The sequence below is a fragment of the Mixophyes fleayi genome, chromosome 5 (assembly GCF_038048845.1).
Source record: "Mixophyes fleayi isolate aMixFle1 chromosome 5, aMixFle1.hap1, whole genome shotgun sequence".
Classification (NCBI taxonomy): Eukaryota; Metazoa; Chordata; class Amphibia; order Anura; family Limnodynastidae; genus Mixophyes; species Mixophyes fleayi.
In genome coordinates this window covers 269,723,317-269,746,510 of record NC_134406.1, presented here as the reverse complement: position 1 = coordinate 269,746,510, position 23,194 = coordinate 269,723,317, and the positions used below count along the sequence as shown (strand labels likewise).

At 43.4% G+C, this 23,194-nt stretch overlaps 1 protein-coding gene across 1 annotated transcript in view; it reads right to left on the bottom strand.

The window, feature by feature from the left end:
- Positions 1-23,194, bottom strand: part of ADCYAP1R1 (ADCYAP receptor type I) — a 178,959-nt gene that overhangs the window by 61,637 nt on the left and 94,128 nt on the right. The window contains exon 3 of the mRNA XM_075214095.1: positions 7,668-7,770. Within this exon, the coding sequence (XP_075070196.1) occupies positions 7,668-7,770 (103 nt within the window). The remainder of the gene's footprint in view (positions 1-7,667; positions 7,771-23,194) is intronic.

The window sequence follows — 23,194 nt, the reverse complement described above, 5'->3', positions numbered from 1 at the left end:
TACACCTATCTACACAGGACATTTCTGCAGAGCAAGACTGCAAAACTGTCAGTCATACTCTGCCGGCTCATAGAGAAGAACCATCCACCTAATATATTCACATACTATAAAGAGATGAAAGAGATTTAGATGGACACATTTAGTTAATAGGGAAGTAAAGAGACTTGTTAGCAAACTTTATTATTGAGCTGAAAAATATACATACAAAAACTGAGTGTTTATACTTAGCCGAATAAATCCATTATGTGTCCACCTCTCTACGACAGGTTGCAATGTTAGGGGTAGGGCTAACATTGATCTTTGTGGATCAATGTTAGTGGTGCTTTAAGTAATAATCCTTGTCTGTGTGTCTGTGTGTGTGTGTGTTAGGGAATTTAGACTGTAAGCTCCAATGGGGCAGGGACTGATGTGAGTGAGTTCTCTGTACAGCGCTGCGGAATTAGTGGCGCTATATAAATAAATGGTAATAATAATAATAATATTCAGCTTACTAATACACCGTGGTTGATATATAGTAGATGGGACATCACTTGAAGTCAAAGAGAAATGAAAGCGAAATCCAAAAATGTTCCAAGGCCAAACCTCAGAGGACATTCTCAGTTCTCTCTGTCGGAGCCTCGGATCTTAATTCAGTCATTTGACAGAATACATGGAAATGATAGATTTGCTGAACCTCCAACTTGGGTTAGAGGCTATGTCCATTCCATCACGTTTAAGAAATGACGAAAACCCATGAAATGACTATTTAAAAGAGTTCATTTTTGCTCAGATAAAAACCATACATTTATGTTCACACAATTATCTGTAATTACATTAATGGGCTAAATTTACTAAAAGGTCACAATGTTAAAGTGTAGAAATGTTTCCCAGCATGCTAATTTTACCAGAGGAATTATTTAGGAATAACTTTTGTCTTACAAAATACACTTGTGTCAAGATGATTCCGTCAAACCTTGGACTTAAAGGAGAATTCAAGGAAAACATGTCAAAATCCTCAAATTACCCCTTGTCCCAAGTAACAGAATTGCAGTAGTCCAACGATTCTTGTTGGCTTTGGACAACAATCCCACTGGTGCCTCAGCCTCATACAATCACAGTTGCGGAAGATCCAGTACGGGAGAGAGTGAGAAAATTAGTCCAAATTCAGTTTTCTTTAACAGTAGAATGCAATGAGATGCATAAGGACCTGCAGGAATGAGATTTGATTCACCTCCAGGTGAAGTTATAATATTGTATAACTATTATAGACACATATATGGCATAGGCAAACCGAGGTGGGGGGGGGGGGGGGGTCCTAGTACCTAGAGACCCCCCTCCAAGCCTGATGCACTGTAAAATTGAGGTGGCTGGACCCTTCTCCCACTTCACACAGCTCTTCTTGAAAAGGGAGAGCTGTGTGCAGCTAACAGTAGTGCACTCAGCATTGCCCATGTATATTATAGGGATAGGAAGAGTTGGAGAGCAGCCAAGCACTGTCTAATATTATAGCCACACCCCCAAGCATGCTGGTCACTCCCACTGGGGGCGTGGTGTGGAAACCCTGCTCTACAAATCCTGCGTTTCCCCCTTTATGGAATATTATACAAACTACTGCAAATTATTATAAGTTAATATGTTAATAAAGAGCTCCATGACTATATAACTGTGTAACACTACAGACAGAGGACTTCTAAAACTTTTAATACATTACAGCAGGAGGTGCAATGTTCCTTATAATACACACATTTTCCTGGAGTGGTGTGACATCAGTAATCTCCGATATAAACAAGATCACATTTTATACAGTTATTATTTTCCAGAGTTTATAGCTATATTAGCCTCACTTAGGGGTAAATATATGAAGCTGAGAGTTTTCCTGCGGGTTTGAAAAAACAATCAGATTCTAGCTCTCATTTATTTAGTACATTCTACAAAATGACAGCTAGAATCTGATTGGTTGCTATAGGCAACATCTCCACTTTTCAAACCCGCTGGAAAACTCTCAGCTTGATGTATTTATCAAGCAGCGCACACCACAGACATCTACACGAGTCCCTGGGGCTCAGGGTTAGACGACACTGAGCTGGGTGATGCTGATTTGCAGGATGTTTCTGTCTTGATGTGAGTTCTGCATACAGACAGCACAGTACAAGTACTGCAGCTGCTCTTCAAACACACTTTGAAGCAGACACTTCACTGGAGTGAATGTTAAAGGACAGATAATACAAGGATCCAGCTGAGGAATTAATAGCAGTACAGCCTCAGAATTTACCAGATGAATGGGACATCCAGCCAGATATACATTAAAAGGGATTTCTGTTCTAGAGGAGCATCAAGACGCTGTCAGCCCTCAAATCATCTGCCCAGCAATGACGTTTGTTGCACATATCAGGTAAAGAGGCTAATTTAGTAAAATTATGTAACCTACAGCAACCAATCAGATATCAGATTGACTAGACTATACTGCTAAAAAGCTGATATCTGATTGGCTGTGGGCAGCATGGTGGCTTAGTGGTTAGCACTTCTGCCTCACAGCACTGGGGTTATGAGTTCGATTCCCGACCATGGCCTTATCTGTGTGGAGTTTGTATGTTCTCCCCGTGTTTGCGTGGGTTTCCTCCGGGTTTTCCGGTTTCCTCCCACACTCCAAAAACATACTGGTAGGTTCATTATCAGCTATCAAATTGACCTTAGTATCTCTCTGTGTATATTAGGGAATTTAGACTGTAAGCCCCAATGAGGCAGGGACTGTTGTTAGTGAGTTCTCTGTACCGCGCTGCGGAATTAGTGGCGCTATATAAATGACTGAGGGTGATGATGATAATAATCATTCCGGATAACCCATCCCAATCTTGTGTATCCTGTCAGCAGACCTCATTTTATGTGGACACAAATTAGGCATTTGCCGTCTGCTCCAGCTGCAACAATTTAAAAAGCCGCTTTATCCCACAGATGACCGTCAGTGTTCTAACCCGCCATGTGGATAATTGATAAACACTTCCAAATAAATTACACGTATTAAGGGTAAAGGCATGAGACCCTTAATCATATATTCATGCTGAAAGACTATGGATAACCACTGGCACCCATGTTCATTATTACATACAAACGGAAATAAAATAACAGCACATAAATATGGTAACAAAATATTACAGATCTTAAGGTAAAACTAATATAGTTCCAAACAGCTGCGGAAAAATTCATAGTTTTTTTTAGATATAAATGTCGCTCCATCCGTACTGAAAAAGACACTCAGCATCATCTACAATAATATAACCTTAAATGGTTTAATACCTAAAAAAATATGTTGCTTTCTCTCCTAGCTCTGGCATGATGAAATGTATCAATAGCCCATATATATATATATATATGAAGCAGTCAGATTTATTTATATTATGTATGGACCAAATTACCAACTTTAATGATCTGGGGACTGATTCATTAAGGATCTTAACTTAAGAAACTTCTTCTTTAAGTCTCCTGGACAAAACCAAGTTACAATGCAAGGGGTGCAAATTAGTATTCTGTTTTGCACATAAGTTAAATACTGACTGTTTTTTCATGTAGCACACAAATACTTGATAGCTTATTTGTACACTGAAATATAAAGTTGATATTTGTGAGCTACATGAAAAAACAGTCAGTATTTAACTTATGTGCAAAACAGAATACTAATTTGCACCCCTTGCATTGTAATATGGTTTTGTCCAGGAGACTTAAATAAGAAGTTTCTTAAGTTAAGATCCTTAATGAATCAGCCCCCTGATTTCGAAATAAAGCTTATTGTAATGTCTATATTATTGTAGATACAAATCAAGTTTACAATTGTAAGATTTCAGGCCTACGACAATGCAGATTGGATGCAATAATTCAAGAAGAAAATCAAAAGAATATAAGTTATGGTAGAAACCTAGGTGATAGTAGAAAGTGGTGAATGCATTTATCGCAGGAAACGTGATCAAAGTGCATTGCTAGAGGTTGTGTGAACGCAGTAACCTCTGTATTTCAAAAGAGATTGGTGAATGGATTCACCCAATTCAGAAATTGTCAGACCTTACTATATTTACCTATTGTGCTAAAGAATAATTACCACGGAGCTTGTTGACAACAAGACAATAAATCCTATCCCGCAAGCTCGCTGCCTAGGTGTGATCCCTGACGCTTGAAATTTTACAAGTTATGGAAAAAAAAATAACAGAAATAAGAAACAATGCACTTAATTGTCATTCCAAATGTTTTTATAATCAAGCAAAAGTAGCTTCAGAAATATGCCCTAAATGCATTGTTTAACTGCCCAACATTATAGGAAAACTAATATGCTCCTTTGGGTTTCACTATGCAGATGGTACACAAATTTATCTATCCTCTTCTGATCTCTCGCCATCTCTGTTGTCTCGCGTTACTGACTGTCTTTCTGCCATTTCATCTTGGATGTCCTCTTGCCAACTCAATCTTCAAAAACCGATTTAATAATATTCCCACCCACCTACAGAAGTTACCTACCTGATATTTCTATTTCTGTTGATAACATGACCATAAATCCCACCCTGCAAGCTCACTGCCTAAGTGTGATCCTTGACTCACAACTATCCTTTGTTCCCCACATTGACTCTGTATCTACATCAGGTTACATACATCTAAAACACATTTCCAGAATACGCACATATCTCACACAAGACACTGCAAAAAACTTTAATTCATGCACTTATCATCTCCCGCATTGGCTAATGCAATTAATTCCTTACTGGTCTTCCCCGAATCAGACTTTCACCCCTACAATCTATTTTGCAAAAAAGTGGCTAGATAGATTGTCTTTGCAAATCGTTCTTCCTCTGCTGAATCACTCTGTCAGTCTCCATATTGGATGCCTGTATTTTACCAAATCCAATATAAAATCCTTCTACTAACCTACAAGGCCATCATCAAAACTGCACCCACATACATCTCCTTACTTGTCTCAAACTATCTCCCAACTCGACACCTCCGTTCTGCACAAGATCTGCGTCTCTCTTCCACTCTCATCACTTCCTCTCATTCCCGATTACAGGACTTTTTTCGGGCTGCATCCACTCTGTGGAATTCCCTCCCTCGCACAATAAGACTTTCCGCTAGTCTTCAAACCTTCAAGGGTTCTCTGAAAACCCACCTCTTCAGGCAAGCTTATAATATTACTCAACCACTCTCTTAATGCCCCTAGGTTACTCTATTACGACTCTTTACACAGTTAACACAAGACAACAATAGGGCAGACTGGACTGGGGGGCAGGGGGGCATCTGCCCCCTGGGCCGGTTACATAGTGGGCTACCTTGGCTGGGACACTGGGCCAACTGCATTTTTTTCCTTAAAAATGTTCCTAATAGACTGATGAGTCGAGTCTTGTCTCCTGCGCTAAAATTTGCCTGCCATCCCCTGCCCCTGACCAACATTACCGTGTGATTGGATCATATAACCCACTAAGCACTTTCTACCTTTGCGCTCTGGCTGGACCAATAACCAATATGTAGAATTTAACCTCATGTATTAAACTCCCACTGTCCCATAGATTGTAAGCTTGTGAGCAGGGCCGTATGTCGCTTTGTATTACCCAGTATGGTTTAATTACCGTGTTTGTTCCCAGTTGTAAAGCGCTACTGAATATGCTGCCACTATATATGCAAATGTTGATGATGTGGATCATACAATCACATGGGGGGACTTCAGCTCGACCAATCAGCAAGTGTAAGGAGCGAACTTTAGCTACAGGGAATAAGAATCCATATAAAAGAGGACAGTGAGAAGACATTGCAGGGGATAGCTGAAGGAGGGGACAGATAAAGGGGGGGACCTTGACACATATATAGGCTTATAAGAGCAACAAACTAATGGGTGTTACTGACAGAGGTGTGATAGACAGGTGGTGATAGGCAGCGAGGGCCATTCTCCCCTGCACCATGGGTCCTGTGTTATGGTTCCCAATGCAGCATAAGTAAATCCCAGACATTAACATCAATTAATGAAAATACACAAATCCATGCATTTCCCATGAACTCTGAGAGGAGAGCAAAACAGGGAAAAAAATGACCTGTGAGAGAAAGATAACTGATACACGAGGACAAGTATGATAACTCGGCAGAGGATGTAGTATCCTGTAATTTAGATAACTTATTATACATTTATCCTTCATAGTGGATTGAAACCACCACTAAGTACGGTGTCATTGGTGAGGATTAGAGGACCACTGCCGGTGAGGCTAAGGTATTAACCCTTGATAGACAAGGAGAACCGCTATCTCTGGAAAAAAATACCTAATTTCGCCGGAGTTATGGCTACTACACTACATAATAAATAGAATCTTTAAGGGAATCTGCTGGCTGAGCTTCAAAGAGGGATCTGCCTTCAGTATATTAAACAGAACGCGCCTATGCCTTCTCAAGTGGCACCATCCCATTGTGCCATACTTACAGTACTTAGCAACGGGATTTACCAATCAGAGAGATGTAGAAGAATGAAAAAAAAAAGTGATAAACGAGGTCATTTATAAAGTGCAAAAAGTCCGCTGCACACTACAAAATTATCCCTGAACCTGCCGTGTACCTCAATATTCACAAGTGCTTCCTCCGAGACACACAAGTTAATGGGACTTTATGAGTTTGCAGAGGAACAGAAGCTTATACAAGCAGAACAGTAGTGCTGGGTGGAATCGGGGCCCTCCTAGTAATGTACGTAGCGGCGCATCATTGGGACTCATTTTGCGGAGCAGTGCAGATCCAAGATATATTGTTGTGGAGCGAGATTATTTTAATGTTATGAAGGCGCACTTTTAGGAATGTCCATTTCCACTCCACAAAGGACGTGAATTTTGCACCACCTCTTATTAGCGTGCTTCCACAACAATGTCATTAAAAGTTTTACACACACAGAATTGCTGCTTGTAATAAAGACTTTTAAGCTACACATGAGACCAAAACAATAAGGAGAAAAACACAAAAGTTTTTTTTTTGTAAAAAAGTGTTATACTAAAGTGGTAGCAGGTCGGACTGATACAACGCTTACACACTCACGCAGTCTATCTCCTCAGGTTTTTCTGCCTCTCCGCACACCTAGAAACACTTCTAGAGAAGGATCTCGAGAACGCATTGAGGCGTACACCTCGATGCGCTCTGGGCGGACCATTGAGGCATATTGGCGCAAAACTATGGCGAAAATAACCTCCAGTGTTGGTAAACCAGCCAAGTGGAAAATAATTGTCTACAACAAGGGCTAATATATAGTAATAAGACTAAATATTGATTCAGATTTGGAAACTACTCCACCGAAATCAGGTCTGACATTGTTTCAAATTATTCTGTCTCTTTTATAAATCGTCAGTAACACAAGTAAGTTGCAGACTGTATCATCATTTGTTAGATTCATATATCAGAATTATGTTTCATTGTAATATTTCATAAAATCACATGTCACTCATCATTAAATAAAAAAGCAAAATGTTAAGTGAAACAGGGACAAAATTATTAATTCATGTCTCACTTGTCATTTTGCCTTTTAAAAGCTCATCATTATAGACCCACTCTGCACGCTGTGTTTATTTTTTTTAACATTGATTGACAGTCAAATGGGCAAGCAATTGTTTACATTGTTCGAACAATTATTATTTTTGTCAATGATACAATAATTCTCGGTAAGAAGGTAAACTATGGATACAACGTACCTGGCAGAGAGTCGTTCCACATCTCAGCTTCATATCTCTGTATCTTCTCTAAACAGGCTTCTTCCTCCTTCTTAATCATACAGTACGGATGCATGACGGCCATCTGAAAATAAAAAAGTTTCCTATGAAGGAATGGGCTGCACTTTAATTATTATATACTCAGCAAAACACTGGGATATGATGATGACAATCATCCTGTTGCTTTATTACACTGTGGTATCTTATCAAAGGACATAATGTTTTACATTGACAATTACTCTTAAATATAAGTTCAGTTATGCTGTCTTAAAACAAAAAAAAAATCACCATTGTGCTTGTATGTTGGACAACGTTAAGGTGAACAAAAGTCAAAAAATGGTACCATCCAATTAAAAGCTAGCGTTCACTCAATGACCCTCTCTAGAAACATCTGTAGTTTAGTTATGTAGCAGAACTGTATTTATCATAACTGACAAAAAATCTTGATTTTATTACCGGGGGAGGGTTGACATAGTACAAGAGGGACAATTGCTCTTGTTTTTAAAGAAAATCCTAAACACTTACTCTGGAGTTCCCCGCAATGTTACAGGAGGAGAAATAGTCAAAACCCTGCATGTGAACATTACCATGTATAGATACTGGACCTTTGACGCATCAGTATCTCTGCATTACTTCCAATTATATCACAGAATTGCAGATATGTGGGTCATTCAGCTGTGGGCCATTTATTGTATATGCTCACAGGTCCAAAAAGTTGCCAGCCCTCCTTGAATACAGGGACTTCTACAAGAGTTTGTTGGTTGACTGAGCAAATTTCACCTGGGTCCCACTAATACGCGAACCAGGGGCCTGATTCATTAAGGATCTTAACTTAAGAAACTTCTTATTTCAGTCTCCTGGACAAAACCATGTTACATTGCAAGGGGTGCAAATGAGTGTTCTGTTTTGCACATAAGTTAAATACTGCCTGTTTTTTCATGTAGTACACAAATATCAACTTTAAATTTCAGTGTACAAATAAGCTACCAAGTATTTGTGTGCTACATGAAAAGACAGTCAGTATTTAACTTATGTGCAAAACAAAACACTCATTTGCACCCCTTGCAATGTAACATGGTTTTGTCCAGGAGACTGAAATAAGAATCCTCTTCATTTAAGATCCTTAATGAATCAGGCCCCATGTGACAATGCAAGGGGTGCAAATTAGTATTCTGTTTTGCACATAACTTAAATACTGACTGTTTTTTCATGTAGCACACAAATATCAACTTTAAATTTCATTGTACAAATAAGCTATCAAGTATTTGTGTGCTACATGAAAAAACAGGCAGTATTTAACTTATGTGCAAAACAGAATACTAATTTGCACCCCTTGCATTGTAACATGGTTTTGTCCAGGAGACTTAAATAAGAAGTTTCTTAAGTTAAGATCCTTAATGAATCAGGCCCCAGATTCTCTTCTTAGAAATTAAATTCACTAGATTTGTCCTTGGTTGTGCCTCGTTACCCCTCCGCCAGTAATCGGTCCACTGAATTCACTGATGGGAAGGGAACAAGACTGTGTCCATGTTGTGTAGAGGGAGGTTGGTGGACCACCATTGAGCGCTGTACAGTATCAGGTGATCAGTGAATGGATTGATTGTGGTGGTGGAAGTGGACTGGTATATGGTGGCTTGTCATACCGCCAATTCCATTACTCCCAACATGAAAGTCCCAGGCAGTGGGACAGGGGGCGTGGCCACACCTCAATGTGATGCAGCCACACCCCCAGCGGGTTGCTTAGCGCTGTAATTGTCTATCTCCCTTCCCTCAATATTCCCACCCACTGGACAAATATGTCCCCAGACAGGATAGAGGAACAGAGCCCTAAATTTGGACTGTTCTGCTATAATTGTTATGCACTTCTACTACTGCCTTCATTGTAAAACTATCAAATTCCATTCACCACCATTTTCCAAACCGCCATTACTGAATTTCGACTTTGACCGTTGGTACCACCTGTATTATATCTATCACAGTGAGTAGAAAGTAGCTCCACTTTTCAATGTACATAATAGATTAGATAATAACACATACCACATTTTTACTGTGGGCAAAACAATAACCACTGACCTCTATGAACAGCTCCATTCATAATTAGAATTACATGATTTAATTCCGCCACGGGAAACAGACAAAACATTTTGCAAGATGCAAGTGGGAAGAACCTGGTAATCACCCAACGTTTCTGTCTCTCTGTGACTTACGTGCAGAGGATTGAAGCAAAATTACATAATGTTTTCCTGTGTATGTCACAGATTTTCAGCCATCGTGTCAAAATGTGTCACAAACTATACTTTGACGACGGGATTTGGGCTGACGTTGATCCTGATCCTTTAATACTGCATAAAGTGCTTCAAATTACAGTCATTTCTCAGACACTTAGAAAAAAAATGAAAGAGAGATCTCATGCAATCCTCCTTTAAAGTGGTTTAGTCAATTTGTATTACTTTCTGAGGAGGAAAAATCACATACATTCAGGAAAAGATGCCTCTGACTCATCCAAATTTTAGGTTCTTAAAATGTATCCTATTAAAACGCAAGTCTGGTGCAAGTATACGTGATTGATAGAACATTGTTTCTCATTATATGGGTTAATGGAAAATATTGATTCTTTTAACAAATGTAATATTCAAAAACTGTATAATTATATTATATTATTAAAATCTCTTCTCAGTAGGCCCGTACAGAACACATCATTTATTCCTATCAATCTGGTGTTAGAGCAACTCTATATGAAACACAGTTCATACAGCCAACTACTATAGAATAGTGTATTATTATCTTAAATAAATCAAGAAAGTGTCAACTCCAGGACACAAAAATGTGCTTTAATGTACTTACTAAAACAAAGAGTAATTTTAAGTTGTACGTAACTTGCATTTGTCGCCCTCTAAAATTACAGGTAAGATTTCATCATTCAGACCCCTCCTACACAAATTTGATATCCAAATCTAGGTTCAGGTATGGTTCAGTCAACTGGAATTATTGGTATTTGTTGCAAACATAAGTGTAAGTTGTAAGGCTGTGTTCTCCCAAAATAGGTTATGCTGTTATTTAACTAATGGGTAACAGAACTGTATAATTAAGGAAATGTTTTGCAGTGGATTATAAGCAGGCCAAGCATGGAAAAAACATCTGCTTCAGCATATGTTTCTGTTTATTCTGTTTATTCATTATTTAATCACCCTCGTCTACAAAGCCTCAGCAACAACAGCCCTTCATACACCTAATCCCCCACGTCCCTCCATGATCTACCTCTGACACTTTGCTGCTCCTCCTTGTAACTAACGCTCACTCCCGCCTCCAAGACTTCTCCCGTGCTGCCACTCATTCCTTACCACTCAGAACCAGAGTCTCTCCCAGGACTTCAGGTCTTTAAATGTTCTGCAAAACCACCTCTTAATAAGAGCCAACCCTTCTTCCAGCTATATCTAGTAACATTTGAGGGAGAGAAAGTCTGATTTGACCTATTATTTTACCTGCTGATATGTTGTTACAGACAGATGTCTCTTTGTTTGATCAGATGTATAATTTTACTCATTAGTTAGATTAAGGGTAACATGTGACCTTTTGAACGCTAGAGAGCTGCACCTGTGGACTCAGCAGTGTATCGGGTTTCCTATCACTGCTCTAAATTGCTGACCAGATAAACAATCTGCGACAAATTGCAAATTGATATAATTTCTCATTAAAAACAGAAGTTGGTAAATGGTAAAAAAAACGCATTTGGCTTCAGTAGCAAAATACATGCATCGTAGAGAGATGTTTTTTGCTCAGCAAGTAAAGTTATGCAAAGTAAAAAATATTTTCTAAATCTTTTTAAGCAGCATATTTATCTCTAGACATATAAACAAAGAAACATAGAATTTGAAGGCAGATAAGAACCACTTGGCCCATCTAGTCTGCTCATTATTTAACCCATAGTAACCTCCAACCCAATTTGATCCTTTATTCTTTGTAAGGATATCCTTATGTCTATCCCAAGCATGTTTAAACTGCTCTACTGTATTAGCCTCTACCACCTCTGATGGAGGCTATTCCATGTATCCACTACCCTTTCTGTGAAGTCGTTTTTCCTCACATTTCCTCTGAACCTACTTCCCCCCAGTGTCAGTACATGTCCTCGTGTTCTAATACTTCTCTTCCCCCCAGTATCAGTACATGTCCTCGTGTTCTAATACTTCTCTTCCCCCCAGTGTCAGTACATGTCCTCGTGTTCTAATACTTCTCTTCCCCCCAGTGTCAGTGCATGTCCTCGTGTTCTAATACTTCTTTTCCCCCCAGTGTCAGTACATGTCCTCGTGTTCTAATACTTCTCTTCCCCCCAGTGTCAGTACATGTCCTCGTGTTCTAATACTTCTCTTCCCCTCAGTGTCAGTATATGTCCTCGTGTTCTAATACTTCTCTTCCCCCCAGTGTCAGTGCATGTCCTCGTGTTCTAATACTTCTCTTCCCCCCAGTGTCAGTACATGTCCTCGTGTTCTAATACTACTCTTCCCCCAGTGTCAGTGCATGTCCTCGTGTTCTAATACTTCTTTTCCCTCCAGTGTCAGTACATGTCCTCGTGTTCTAATACTTCTCTTCCCCCCAATGTCAGTGCATGTCCTCGTTTTCTAATACTTCTCTTCCCCCCAATGTCAGTGCATGTCCTCGTGTTCTAATACTTCTCTTCCCCCCAGTGTCAGTACATGTCCTCGTGTTCTAACACTTCTCTTCCCCCCAGTGTCAGTACATGTCCTCGTGTTCTAACACTTCTCTTCCCCCCAGTGTCAGTACATGTCCTCGTGTTCTAATACTTCTCTTCCCCCCAGTGTCAGTACATGTCCTCGTGTTCTAATACTTCTCTTCCCCCCAGTGTCAGTACATGTCCTCGTGTTCTAATACTTCTCTTCCCCCCAGTGTCAGTGCATGTCCTCGTGTTCTAATACTTCTCTTCCCCCCAGTGTCAGTACATGTCCTCGTGTTCTAATGCTTCTCTTCCCCCCAGTGTCAGTACATGTCCTCGTGTTCTAATACTTCTCTTCCCCCCAGTGTCAGTGCATGTCCTCATGTTCTAATACTTCTCTTCCCCCCAGTGTCAGTACATGTGCTCGTGTTCTAATACTTCTCTTCCCTCCAGTGTCAGTACATGTCCTCGTGTTCTAATACTTCTCTTCCCCCCAGTGTCAGTGCATGTCCTCGTGTTCTAATACTTCTCTTCCCCTCAGTGTCAGTACATGTCCTCGTGTTCTAATACTTCTCTTCCCCCCAGTGTCAGTACATGTCCTCGTGTTCTAATACTTCTCTTCCCTCCAGTGTCAGTACATGTCCTCGTGTTCTAATACTTCTCTTCCCCTCAGTGTCAGTACATGTCCTCGTGTTCTAGTACTTCTCTTCCCCCCCAGTGTCAGTACATGTCCTCGTGTTCTAATACTTCTCTTCCCTCCAGTGTCAGTACATGTCCTCGTGTTCTAATACTTCTCTCCCCCCCCAGTGTCAGTACATGTCCTCGTGTTCTAGTACTTCTCTTCCCCCCCAGTGTCAGTACATGTCCTCGTGTTCTAATACTTCTCTTCCCCCCAGTGTCAGTACATGTCCTCGTGTTCTAATACTTCTCTTCCCCCCAGTGTCAGTACATGTCCTCGTGTTCTAATACTTCTCTTCCCCCCAGTGTCAGTACATGTCCTCGTGTTCTAATACTTCTCTTCCCCCCAGTGTCAGTACATGTCCTCGTGTTCTAATACTTCTCTTCCCCCCAGTGTCAGTACATGTCCTCGTGTTCTAATACTTCTCTTCCCCTCAGTGTCAGTGCATGTCCTCGTGTTCTAATACTTCTCTTCCCCCCAGTGTCAGTACATGTCCTCGTGTTCTAATACTTCTCTTCCCTCCAGTGTCAGTACATGTCCTCGTGTTCTAATACTTCTCTTCCCTCCAGTGTCAGTACATGTCCTCGTGTTCTAATACTTCTCTTCCCCCCAGTGTCAGTACATGTCCTCGTGTTCTAATACTTCTCTTCCCCCCAGTGTCAGTACATGTCCTCGTGTTCTAATACTTCTCTTCCCTCCAGTGTCAGTACATGTCCTCGTGTTCTAATACTTCTCTTCCCCTCAGTGTCAGTACATGTCCTCGTGTTCTAGTACTTCTCTTCCCCCCCAGTGTCAGTACATGTCCTCGTGTTCTAATACTTCTCTTCCCTCCAGTGTCAGTACATGTCCTCGTGTTCTAATACTTCTCTCCCCCCCCCAGTGTCAGTACATGTCCTCGTGTTCTAGTACTTCTCTTCCCCCCCAGTGTCAGTACATGTCCTCGTGTTCTAATACTTCTCTTCCCCCCAGTGTCAGTACATGTCCTCGTGTTCTAATACTTCTCTTCCCCCCAGTGTCAGTACATGTCCTCGTGTTCTAATACTTCTCTTCCCCCCAGTGTCAGTACATGTCCTCGTGTTCTAATACTTCTCTTCCCCCCAGTGTCAGTACATGTCCTCGTGTTCTAATACTTCTCTTCCCCCCAGTGTCAGTACATGTCCTCGTGTTCTAATACTTCTCTTCCCCTCAGTGTCAGTGCATGTCCTCGTGTTCTAATACTTCTCTTCCCCCCAGTGTCAGTACATGTCCTCGTGTTCTAATACTTCTCTTCCCTCCAGTGTCAGTACATGTCCTCGTGTTCTAATACTTCTCTTCCCTCCAGTGTCAGTACATGTCCTCGTGTTCTAATACTTCTCTTCCCCCCAGTGTCAGTACATGTCCTCGTGTTCTAATACTTCTCTTCCCCCCAGTGTCAGTACATGTCCTCGTGTTCTAATACTTCTCTTCCCCCCAGTGTCAGTGCATGTCCTCGTGTTCTAATACTTCTCTTCCCCCCAGTGTCAGTACATGTCCTCGTGTTCTAATGCTTCTCTTCCCCCCAGTGTCAGTACATGTCCTCGTGTTCTAATACTTCTCTTCCCCCCAGTGTCAGTGCATGTCCTCGTGTTCTAATACTTCTCTTCCCCCCAGTGTCAGTACATGTCCTCGTGTTCTAATGCTTCTCTTCCCCCCAGTGTCAGTACATGTCCTCGTGTTCTAATACTTCTCTTCCCCCCAGTGTCAGTACATGTCCTCGTGTTCTAATGCTTCTCTTCCCCCCAGTGTCAGTACATGTCCTCGTGTTCTAATACTTCTCTTCCCCCCAGTGTCAGTACATGTCCTCATGTTCTAATACTTCTCTTCCCCCCAGTGTCAGTGCATGTCCTCGTGTTCTAATACTTCTCTTCCCCCCAGTGTCAGTAGATGTCCTCGTGTTCTAATGCTTCTCTTCCCCCCAGTGTCAGTACATGTCCTCGTGTTCTAATACTTCTCTTCCCCCCAGTGTCAGTGCATGTCCTCGTCTTCTAACACTTCTCTTCCCCCCAGTGTCAGTACATGTCCTCGTGTTCTAACACTTCTCTTCCCCCCAGTGTCAGTACATGTCCTCGTGTTCTAATACTTCTCTTCCCCCCAGTGTCAGTACATGTCCTCGTGTTCTAATACTTCTCTTCCCCCCAGTGTCAGTACATGTCCTCGTGTTCTAATACTTCTCTTCCCCCCAGTGTCAGTGCATGTCCTCGTGTTCTAATACTTCTCTTCCCCCCAGTGTCAGTACATGTCCTCGTGTTCTAATACTTCTCTTCCCCTCAGTGTCAGTACATGTCCTCGTGTTCTAATACTTCTCTTCCCCCCCAGTGTCAGTGCATGTCCTCGTGTTCTAATACTTCTCTTCCCCCCAGTGTCAGTACATGTCCTCGTGTTCTAATACTTCTCTTCCCCCCAGTGTCAGTACATGTCCTCGTGTTCTAATACTTCTCTTCCCCCCAGTGTCAGTGCATGTCCTCGTGTTCTAATACTTCTCTTCCCCCCAGTGTCAGTACATGTCCTCGTGTTCTAATACTTCTCTTCCCCCCAGTATCAGTACATGTCCTCGTGTTCTAATACTTCTCTTCCCCCCAGTGTCAGTACATGTCCTCGTGTTCTAATACTTCTCTTCCCCCCAGTGTCAGTGCATGTCCTCGTGTTCTAATACTTCTTTTCCCCCCAGTGTCAGTACATGTCCTCGTGTTCTAATACTTCTCTTCCCCCCAGTGTCAGTACATGTCCTCGTGTTCTAATACTTCTCTTCCCCCAGTGTCAGTATATGTCCTCGTGTTCTAATACTTCTCTTCCCCCCAGTGTCAGTGCATGTCCTCGTGTTCTAATACTTCTCTTCCCCCCAGTGTCAGTACATGTCCTCGTGTTCTAATACTACTCTTCCCCCAGTGTCAGTGCATGTCCTCGTGTTCTAATACTTCTTTTCCCTCCAGTGTCAGTACATGTCCTCGTGTTCTAATACTTCTCTTCCCCCCCAATGTCAGTGCATGTCCTCGTTTTCTAATACTTCTCTTCCCCCCAATGTCAGTGCATGTCCTCGTGTTCTAATACTTCTCTTCCCCCAGTGTCAGTACATGTCCTCGTGTTCTAACACTTCTCTTCCCCCCAGTGTCAGTACATGTCCTCGTGTTCTAACACTTCTCTTCCCCCAGTGTCAGTACATGTCCTCGTGTTCTAATACTTCTCTTCCCCCCAGTGTCAGTACATGTCCTCGTGTTCTAATACTTCTCTTCCCCCCAGTGTCAGTACATGTCCTCGTGTTCTAATACTTCTCTTCCCCCCAGTGTCAGTGCATGTCCTCGTGTTCTAATACTTCTCTTCCCCCCAGTGTCAGTACATGTCCTCGTGTTCTAATGCTTCTCTTCCCCCCAGTGTCAGTACATGTCTCGTGTTCTAATACTTCTCTTCCCCCCAGTGTCAGTGCATGTCCTCATGTTCCTAATACTTCTCTTCCCCCCAGTGTCAGTACATGTGCTCGTGTTCTAATACTTCTCTTCCCTCCAGTGTCAGTACATGTCCTCGTGTTCTAATACTTCTCTTCCCCCCAGTGTCAGTGCATGTCCTCGTGTTCTAATACTTCTCTTCCCTCAGTGTCAGTACATGTCCTCGTGTTCTAATACTTCTCTTCCCCCCAGTGTACAGTACATGTCCTCGTGTTCTAATACTTCTCTTCCCTCCAGTGTCAGTACATGTCCTCGTGTTCTAATACTTCTCTTCCCCTCAGTGTCAGTACATGTCCTCGTGTTCTAGTACTTCTCTTCCCCCCCAGTGTCAGTACATGTCCTCGTGTTCTAATACTTCTCTTCCCTCCAGTGTCAGTACATGTCCTCGTGTTCTAATACTTCTCTCCCCCCCCAGTGTCAGTACATGTCCTCGTGTTCTAGTACTTCTCTTCCCCCCAGTGTCAGTACATGTCCTCGTGTTCTAATACTTCTCTTCCCCCCAGTGTCAGTACATGTCCTCGTGTTCTAATACTTCTCTTCCCCCCAGTGTCAGTACATGTCCTCGTGTTCTAATACTTCTCTTCCCCCCAGTGTCAGTACATGTCCTCGTGTTCTAATACTTCTCTTCCCCCCAGTGTCAGTACATGTCCTCGTGTTCTAATACTTCTCTTCCCCCCAGTGTCAGTACATGTCCTCGTGTTCTAATACTTCTCTTCCCCTCAGTGTCAGTGCATGTCCTCGTGTTCTAATACTTCTCTTCCCCCCAGTGTCAGTACATGTCCTCGTGTTCTAATACTTCTCTTCCCTCCAGTGTCAGTACATGTCCTCGTGTTCTAATACTTCTCTTCCCTCCAGTGTCAGTACATGTCCTCGTGTTCTAATACTTCTCTTCCCCCCAGTGTCAGTACATGTCCTCGTGTTCTAATACTTCTCTTCCCCCCAGTGTCAGTACATGTCCTCGTGTTCTAATACTTCTCTTCCCTCCAGTGTCAGTACATGTCCTCGTGTTCTAATACTTCTCTTCCCCTCAGTGTCAGTACATGTCCTCGTGTTCTAGTACTTCTCTTCCCCCCCAGTGTCAGTACATGTCCTCGTGTTCTAATACTTCTCTTCCCTCCAGTGTCAGTACATGTCCTCGTTCTAATACTTCTCTCCCCCCCCCAGTGTCAGTACATGTCCTCGTGTTCTAGTACTTCTCTTCCCCCCCAGTGTCAGTACATGTCCTCGTGTTCTAATACTTCTCTTCCCCCCAGTGTCAGTACATGTCCTCGTGTTCTAATACTTCTCTTCCCCCCAGTGTCAGTACATGTCCTCGTGTTCTAATACTTCTCTTCCCCCCAGTGTCAGTACATGTCCTCGTGTTCTAATACTTCTCTTCCCCCCAGTGTCAGTACATGTCCTCGTGTTCTAATACTTCTCTTCCCTCCCAGTGTCAGTACATGTCCTCGTGTTCTAATACTTCTCTTCCCCTCAGTGTCAGTGCATGTCCTCGTGTTCTAATACTTCTCTTCCCCCCAGTGTCAGTACATGTCCTCGTGTTCTAATACTTCTCTTCCCTCCAGTGTCAGTACATGTCCTCGTGTTCTAATACTTCTCTTCCCTCCAGTGTCAGTACATGTCCTCGTGTTCTAATACTTCTCTTCCCCCCAGTGTCAGTACATGTCCTCGTGTTCTAATACTTCTCTTCCCCCCAGTGTCAGTACATGTCCTCGTGTTCTAATACTTCTCTTCCCCCCAGTGTCAGTGCATGTCCTCGTGTTCTAATACTTCTCTTCCCCCCAGTGTCAGTACATGTCCTCGTGTTCTAATGCTTCTCTTCCCCCCAGTGTCAGTACATGTCCTCGTGTTCTAATACTTCTCTTCCCCCCAGTGTCAGTGCATGTCCTCGTGTTCTAATACTTCTCTTCCCCCCAGTGTCAGTACATGTCCTCGTGTTCTAATGCTTCTCTTCCCCCCAGTGTCAGTACATGTCCTCGTGTTCTAATACTTCTCTTCCCCCCAGTGTCAGTACATGTCCTCGTGTTCTAATGCTTCTCTTCCCCCCAGTGTCAGTACATGTCCTCGTGTTCTAATACTTCTCTTCCCCCCAGTGTCAGTACATGTCCTCATGTTCTAATACTTCTCTTCCCCCCAGTGTCAGTGCATGTCCTCGTGTTCTAATACTTCTCTTCCCCCCAGTGTCAGTAGATGTCCTCGTGTTCTAATGCTTCTCTTCCCCCCAGTGTCAGTACATGTCCTCGTGTTCTAATACTTCTCTTCCCCCCAGTGTCAGTGCATGTCCTCGTCTTCTAACACTTCTCTTCCCCCCAGTGTCAGTACATGTCCTCGTGTTCTAACACTTCTCTTCCCCCCAGTGTCAGTACATGTCCTCGTGTTCTAATACTTCTCTTCCCCCCAGTGTCAGTACATGTCCTCGTGTTCTAATACTTCTCTTCCCCCCAGTGTCAGTACATGTCCTCGTGTTCTAATACTTCTCTTCCCCCCAGTGTCAGTGCATGTCCTCGTGTTCTAATACTTCTCTTCCCCCCAGTGTCAGTACATGTCCTCGTGTTCTAATGCTTCTCTTCCCCCCAGTGTCAGTACATGTCCTCGTGTTCTAATACTTCTCTTCCCCCCAGTGTCAGTACATGTCCTCGTGTTCTAACACTTCTCTTCCCCCCAGTGTCAGTACATGTCCTCGTGTTCTAATACTTCTCTTCCCCCCAGTGTCAGTACATGTCCTCGTGTTCTAATACTTCTCTTCCCCCCAGTGTCAGTACATGTCCTCGTGTTCTAATACTTCTCTTCCCCCCAGTGTCAGTGCATGTCCTCGTGTTCTAATACTTCTCTTCCCCCCAGTGTCAGTACATGTCCTCGTGTTCTAATGCTTCTCTTCCCCCCAGTGTCAGTACATGTCCTCGTGTTCTAATACTTCTCTTCCCCCCAGTGTCAGTGCATGTCCTCATGTTCTAATACTTCTCTTCCCCCCAGTGTCAGTACATGTGCTCGTGTTCTAATACTTCTCTTCCCTCCAGTGTCAGTACATGTCCTCGTGTTCTAATACTTCTCTTCCCCCCAGTGTCAGTGCATGTCCTCGTGTTCTAATACTTCTCTTCCCCTCAGTGTCAGTACATGTCCTCGTGTTCTAATACTTCTCTTCCCCCCAGTGTCAGTACATGTCCTCGTGTTCTAATACTTCTCTTCCCTCCAGTGTCAGTACATGTCCTCGTGTTCTAATACTTCTCTTCCCCTCAGTGTCAGTACATGTCCTCGTGTTCTAGTACTTCTCTTCCCCCCCAGTGTCAGTACATGTCCTCGTGTTCTAATACTTCTCTTCCCTCCAGTGTCAGTACATGTCCTCGTGTTCTAATACTTCTCTCCCCCCCCAGTGTCAGTACATGTCCTCGTGTTCTAGTACTTCTCTTCCCCCCCAGTGTCAGTACATGTCCTCGTGTTCTAATACTTCTCTTCCCCCCAGTGTCAGTACATGTCCTCGTGTTCTAATACTTCTCTTCCCCCCAGTGTCAGTACATGTCCTCGTGTTCTAATACTTCTCTTCCCCCCAGTGTCAGTACATGTCCTCGTGTTCTAATACTTCTCTTCCCCCCAGTGTCAGTACATGTCCTCGTGTTCTAATACTTCTCTTCCCCCCAGTGTCAGTACATGTCCTCGTGTTCTAATACTTCTCTTCCCCTCAGTGTCAGTGCATGTCCTCGTGTTCTAATACTTCTCTTCCCCCCAGTGTCAGTACATGTCCTCGTGTTCTAATACTTCTCTTCCCTCCAGTGTCAGTACATGTCCTCGTGTTCTAATACTTCTCTTCCCTCCAGTGTCAGTACATGTCCTCGTGTTCTAATACTTCTCTCCCCCCCCAGTGTCAGTACATGTCCTCGTGTTCTAGTACTTCTCTTCCCCCCCAGTGTCAGTACATGTCCTCGTGTTCTAATACTTCTCTTCCCCCCAGTGTCAGTGCATATCCTCGTGTTCTAATACTTCTCTTCCCCTCAGTGTCAGTACATGTCCTCGTGTTCTAATACTTCTCTTCCCCCCAGTGTCAGTACATGTCCTCGTGTTCTAATACTTCTCTTCCCCCCAGTGTCAGTGCATGTCCTCGTGTTCTAAAACTTCTCTTCCCCCCAGTGTCAGTACATGTCCTTGTGTTCTAATACTTCTCTTCCCCTCAGTGTCAGTACATGTCCTCGTGTTCTAATACTTCTCTTCCCCCCAGTGTCAGTACATGTCCTCGTGTTCTAATACTTCTCTTCCCCCCAGTGTCAGTACATGTCCTCGTGTTCTAATACTTCTCTTCCCCCCAGTGTCAGTACATGTCCTCGTGTTCTAATACTTCTCTTCCCCTCAGTGTCAGTGCATGTCCTCGTGTTCTAATACTTCTCTTCCCCCCAGTGTCAGTACATGTCCTCGTGTTCTAATACTTCTCTTCCCTCCAGTGTCAGTACATGTCCTCGTGTTCTAATACTTCTCTTCCCTCCAGTGTCAGTACATGTCCTCGTGTTATAATACTTCTCTCCCCCCCAGTGTCAGTACATGTCCTCGTGTTCTAGTACTTCTCTTCCCCCCCAGTGTCAGTACATGTCCTCGTGTTCTAATACTTCTCTTCCCCCCAGTGTCAGTGCATATCCTCGTGTTCTAATACTTCTCTTCCCCTCAGTGTCAGTACATGTCCTCGTGTTCTAATACTTCTCTTCCCCCCAGTGTCAGTACATGTCCTCGTGTTCTAATACTTCTCTTCCCCCCAGTGTCAGTGCATGTCCTCGTGTTCTAAAACTTCTCTTCCCCCCAGTGTCAGTACATGTCCTTGTGTTCTAATACTTCTCTTCCCCTCAGTGTCAGTACATGTCCTCGTGTTCTAATACTTCTCTTCCCTCCAGTGTCAGTACGTCCTCGTGTTCTAATTCTTCTCTTCCCCTCAGTGTCAGTACATGTCCTCGTGTTCTAATACTTCTCTCCCCCGCAGTGTCAGTACATGTCCTCGTGTTCTAATACTTCTCTCCCCCCCCAGTGTCAGTACATGTCCTCGTGTTCTAATACTACTCTTCCCTCCAGTGTCAGTACATGTGCTCGTGTTCTAATACTTCTCTTCCCCCCAGTGTCAGTACATGTCCTCGTGTTCTAGTACTTCTCTTCCCCCCCAGTGTCAGTACATGTCCTCGTGTTCTAATACTTCTCTTCCCCCCAGTGTCAGTACATGTCCTCGTGTTCTAATACTTCTCTTCCCCCCAGTGTCAGTACATGTCCTCGTGTTCTAATACTTCTCTTCCCCCCAGTGTCAGTACATGTCCTCGTGTTCTAATACTTCTCTTCCCCCCAGTGTCAGTACATGTCCTCGTGTTCTAATACTTCTCTTCCCCCCAGTGTCAGTACATGTCCTCGTGTTCTAATACTTCTCTTCCCCTCAGTGTCAGTGCATGTCCTCGTGTTCTAATACTTCTCTTCCCCCCAGTGTCAGTACATGTCCTCGTGTTCTAATACTTCTCTTCCCTCCAGTGTCAGTACATGTCCTCGTGTTCTAATACTTCTCTTCCCTCCAGTGTCAGTACATGTCCTCGTGTTCTAATACTTCTCTTCCCCCCAGTGTCAGTACATGTCCTCGTGTTCTAATACTTCTCTTCCCCCCAGTGTCAGTACATGTCCTCGTGTTCTAATACTTCTCTTCCCCCCAGTGTCAGTGCATGTCCTCGTGTTCTAATACTTCTCTTCCCCCCAGTGTCAGTACATGTCCTCGTGTTCTAATGCTTCTCTTCCCCCCAGTGTCAGTACATGTCCTCGTGTTCTAATACTTCTCTTCCCCCCAGTGTCAGTGCATGTCCTCGTGTTCTAATACTTCTCTTCCCCCCAGTGTCAGTACATGTCCTCGTGTTCTAATGCTTCTCTTCCCCCCAGTGTCAGTACATGTCCTCGTGTTCTAATACTTCTCTTCCCCCCAGTGTCAGTACATGTCCTCGTGTTCTAATGCTTCTCTTCCCCCCAGTGTCAGTACATGTCCTCGTGTTCTAATACTTCTCTTCCCCCCAGTGTCAGTACATGTCCTCATGTTCTAATACTTCTCTTCCCCCCAGTGTCAGTGCATGTCCTCGTGTTCTAATACTTCTCTTCCCCCCAGTGTCAGTAGATGTCCTCGTGTTCTAATGCTTCTCTTCCCCCCAGTGTCAGTACATGTCCTCGTGTTCTAATACTTCTCTTCCCCCCAGTGTCAGTGCATGTCCTCGTCTTCTAACACTTCTCTTCCCCCCAGTGTCAGTACATGTCCTCGTGTTCTAACACTTCTCTTCCCCCCAGTGTCAGTACATGTCCTCGTGTTCTAATACTTCTCTTCCCCCCAGTGTCAGTACATGTCCTCGTGTTCTAATACTTCTCTTCCCCCCAGTGTCAGTACATGTCCTCGTGTTCTAATACTTCTCTTCCCCCCAGTGTCAGTGCATGTCCTCGTGTTCTAATACTTCTCTTCCCCCCAGTGTCAGTACATGTCCTCGTGTTCTAATGCTTCTCTTCCCCCCAGTGTCAGTACATGTCCTCGTGTTCTAATACTTCTCTTCCCCCCAGTGTCAGTACATGTCCTCGTGTTCTAACACTTCTCTTCCCCCCAGTGTCAGTACATGTCCTCGTGTTCTAATACTTCTCTTCCCCCCAGTGTCAGTACATGTCCTCGTGTTCTAATACTTCTCTTCCCCCCAGTGTCAGTACATGTCCTCGTGTTCTAATACTT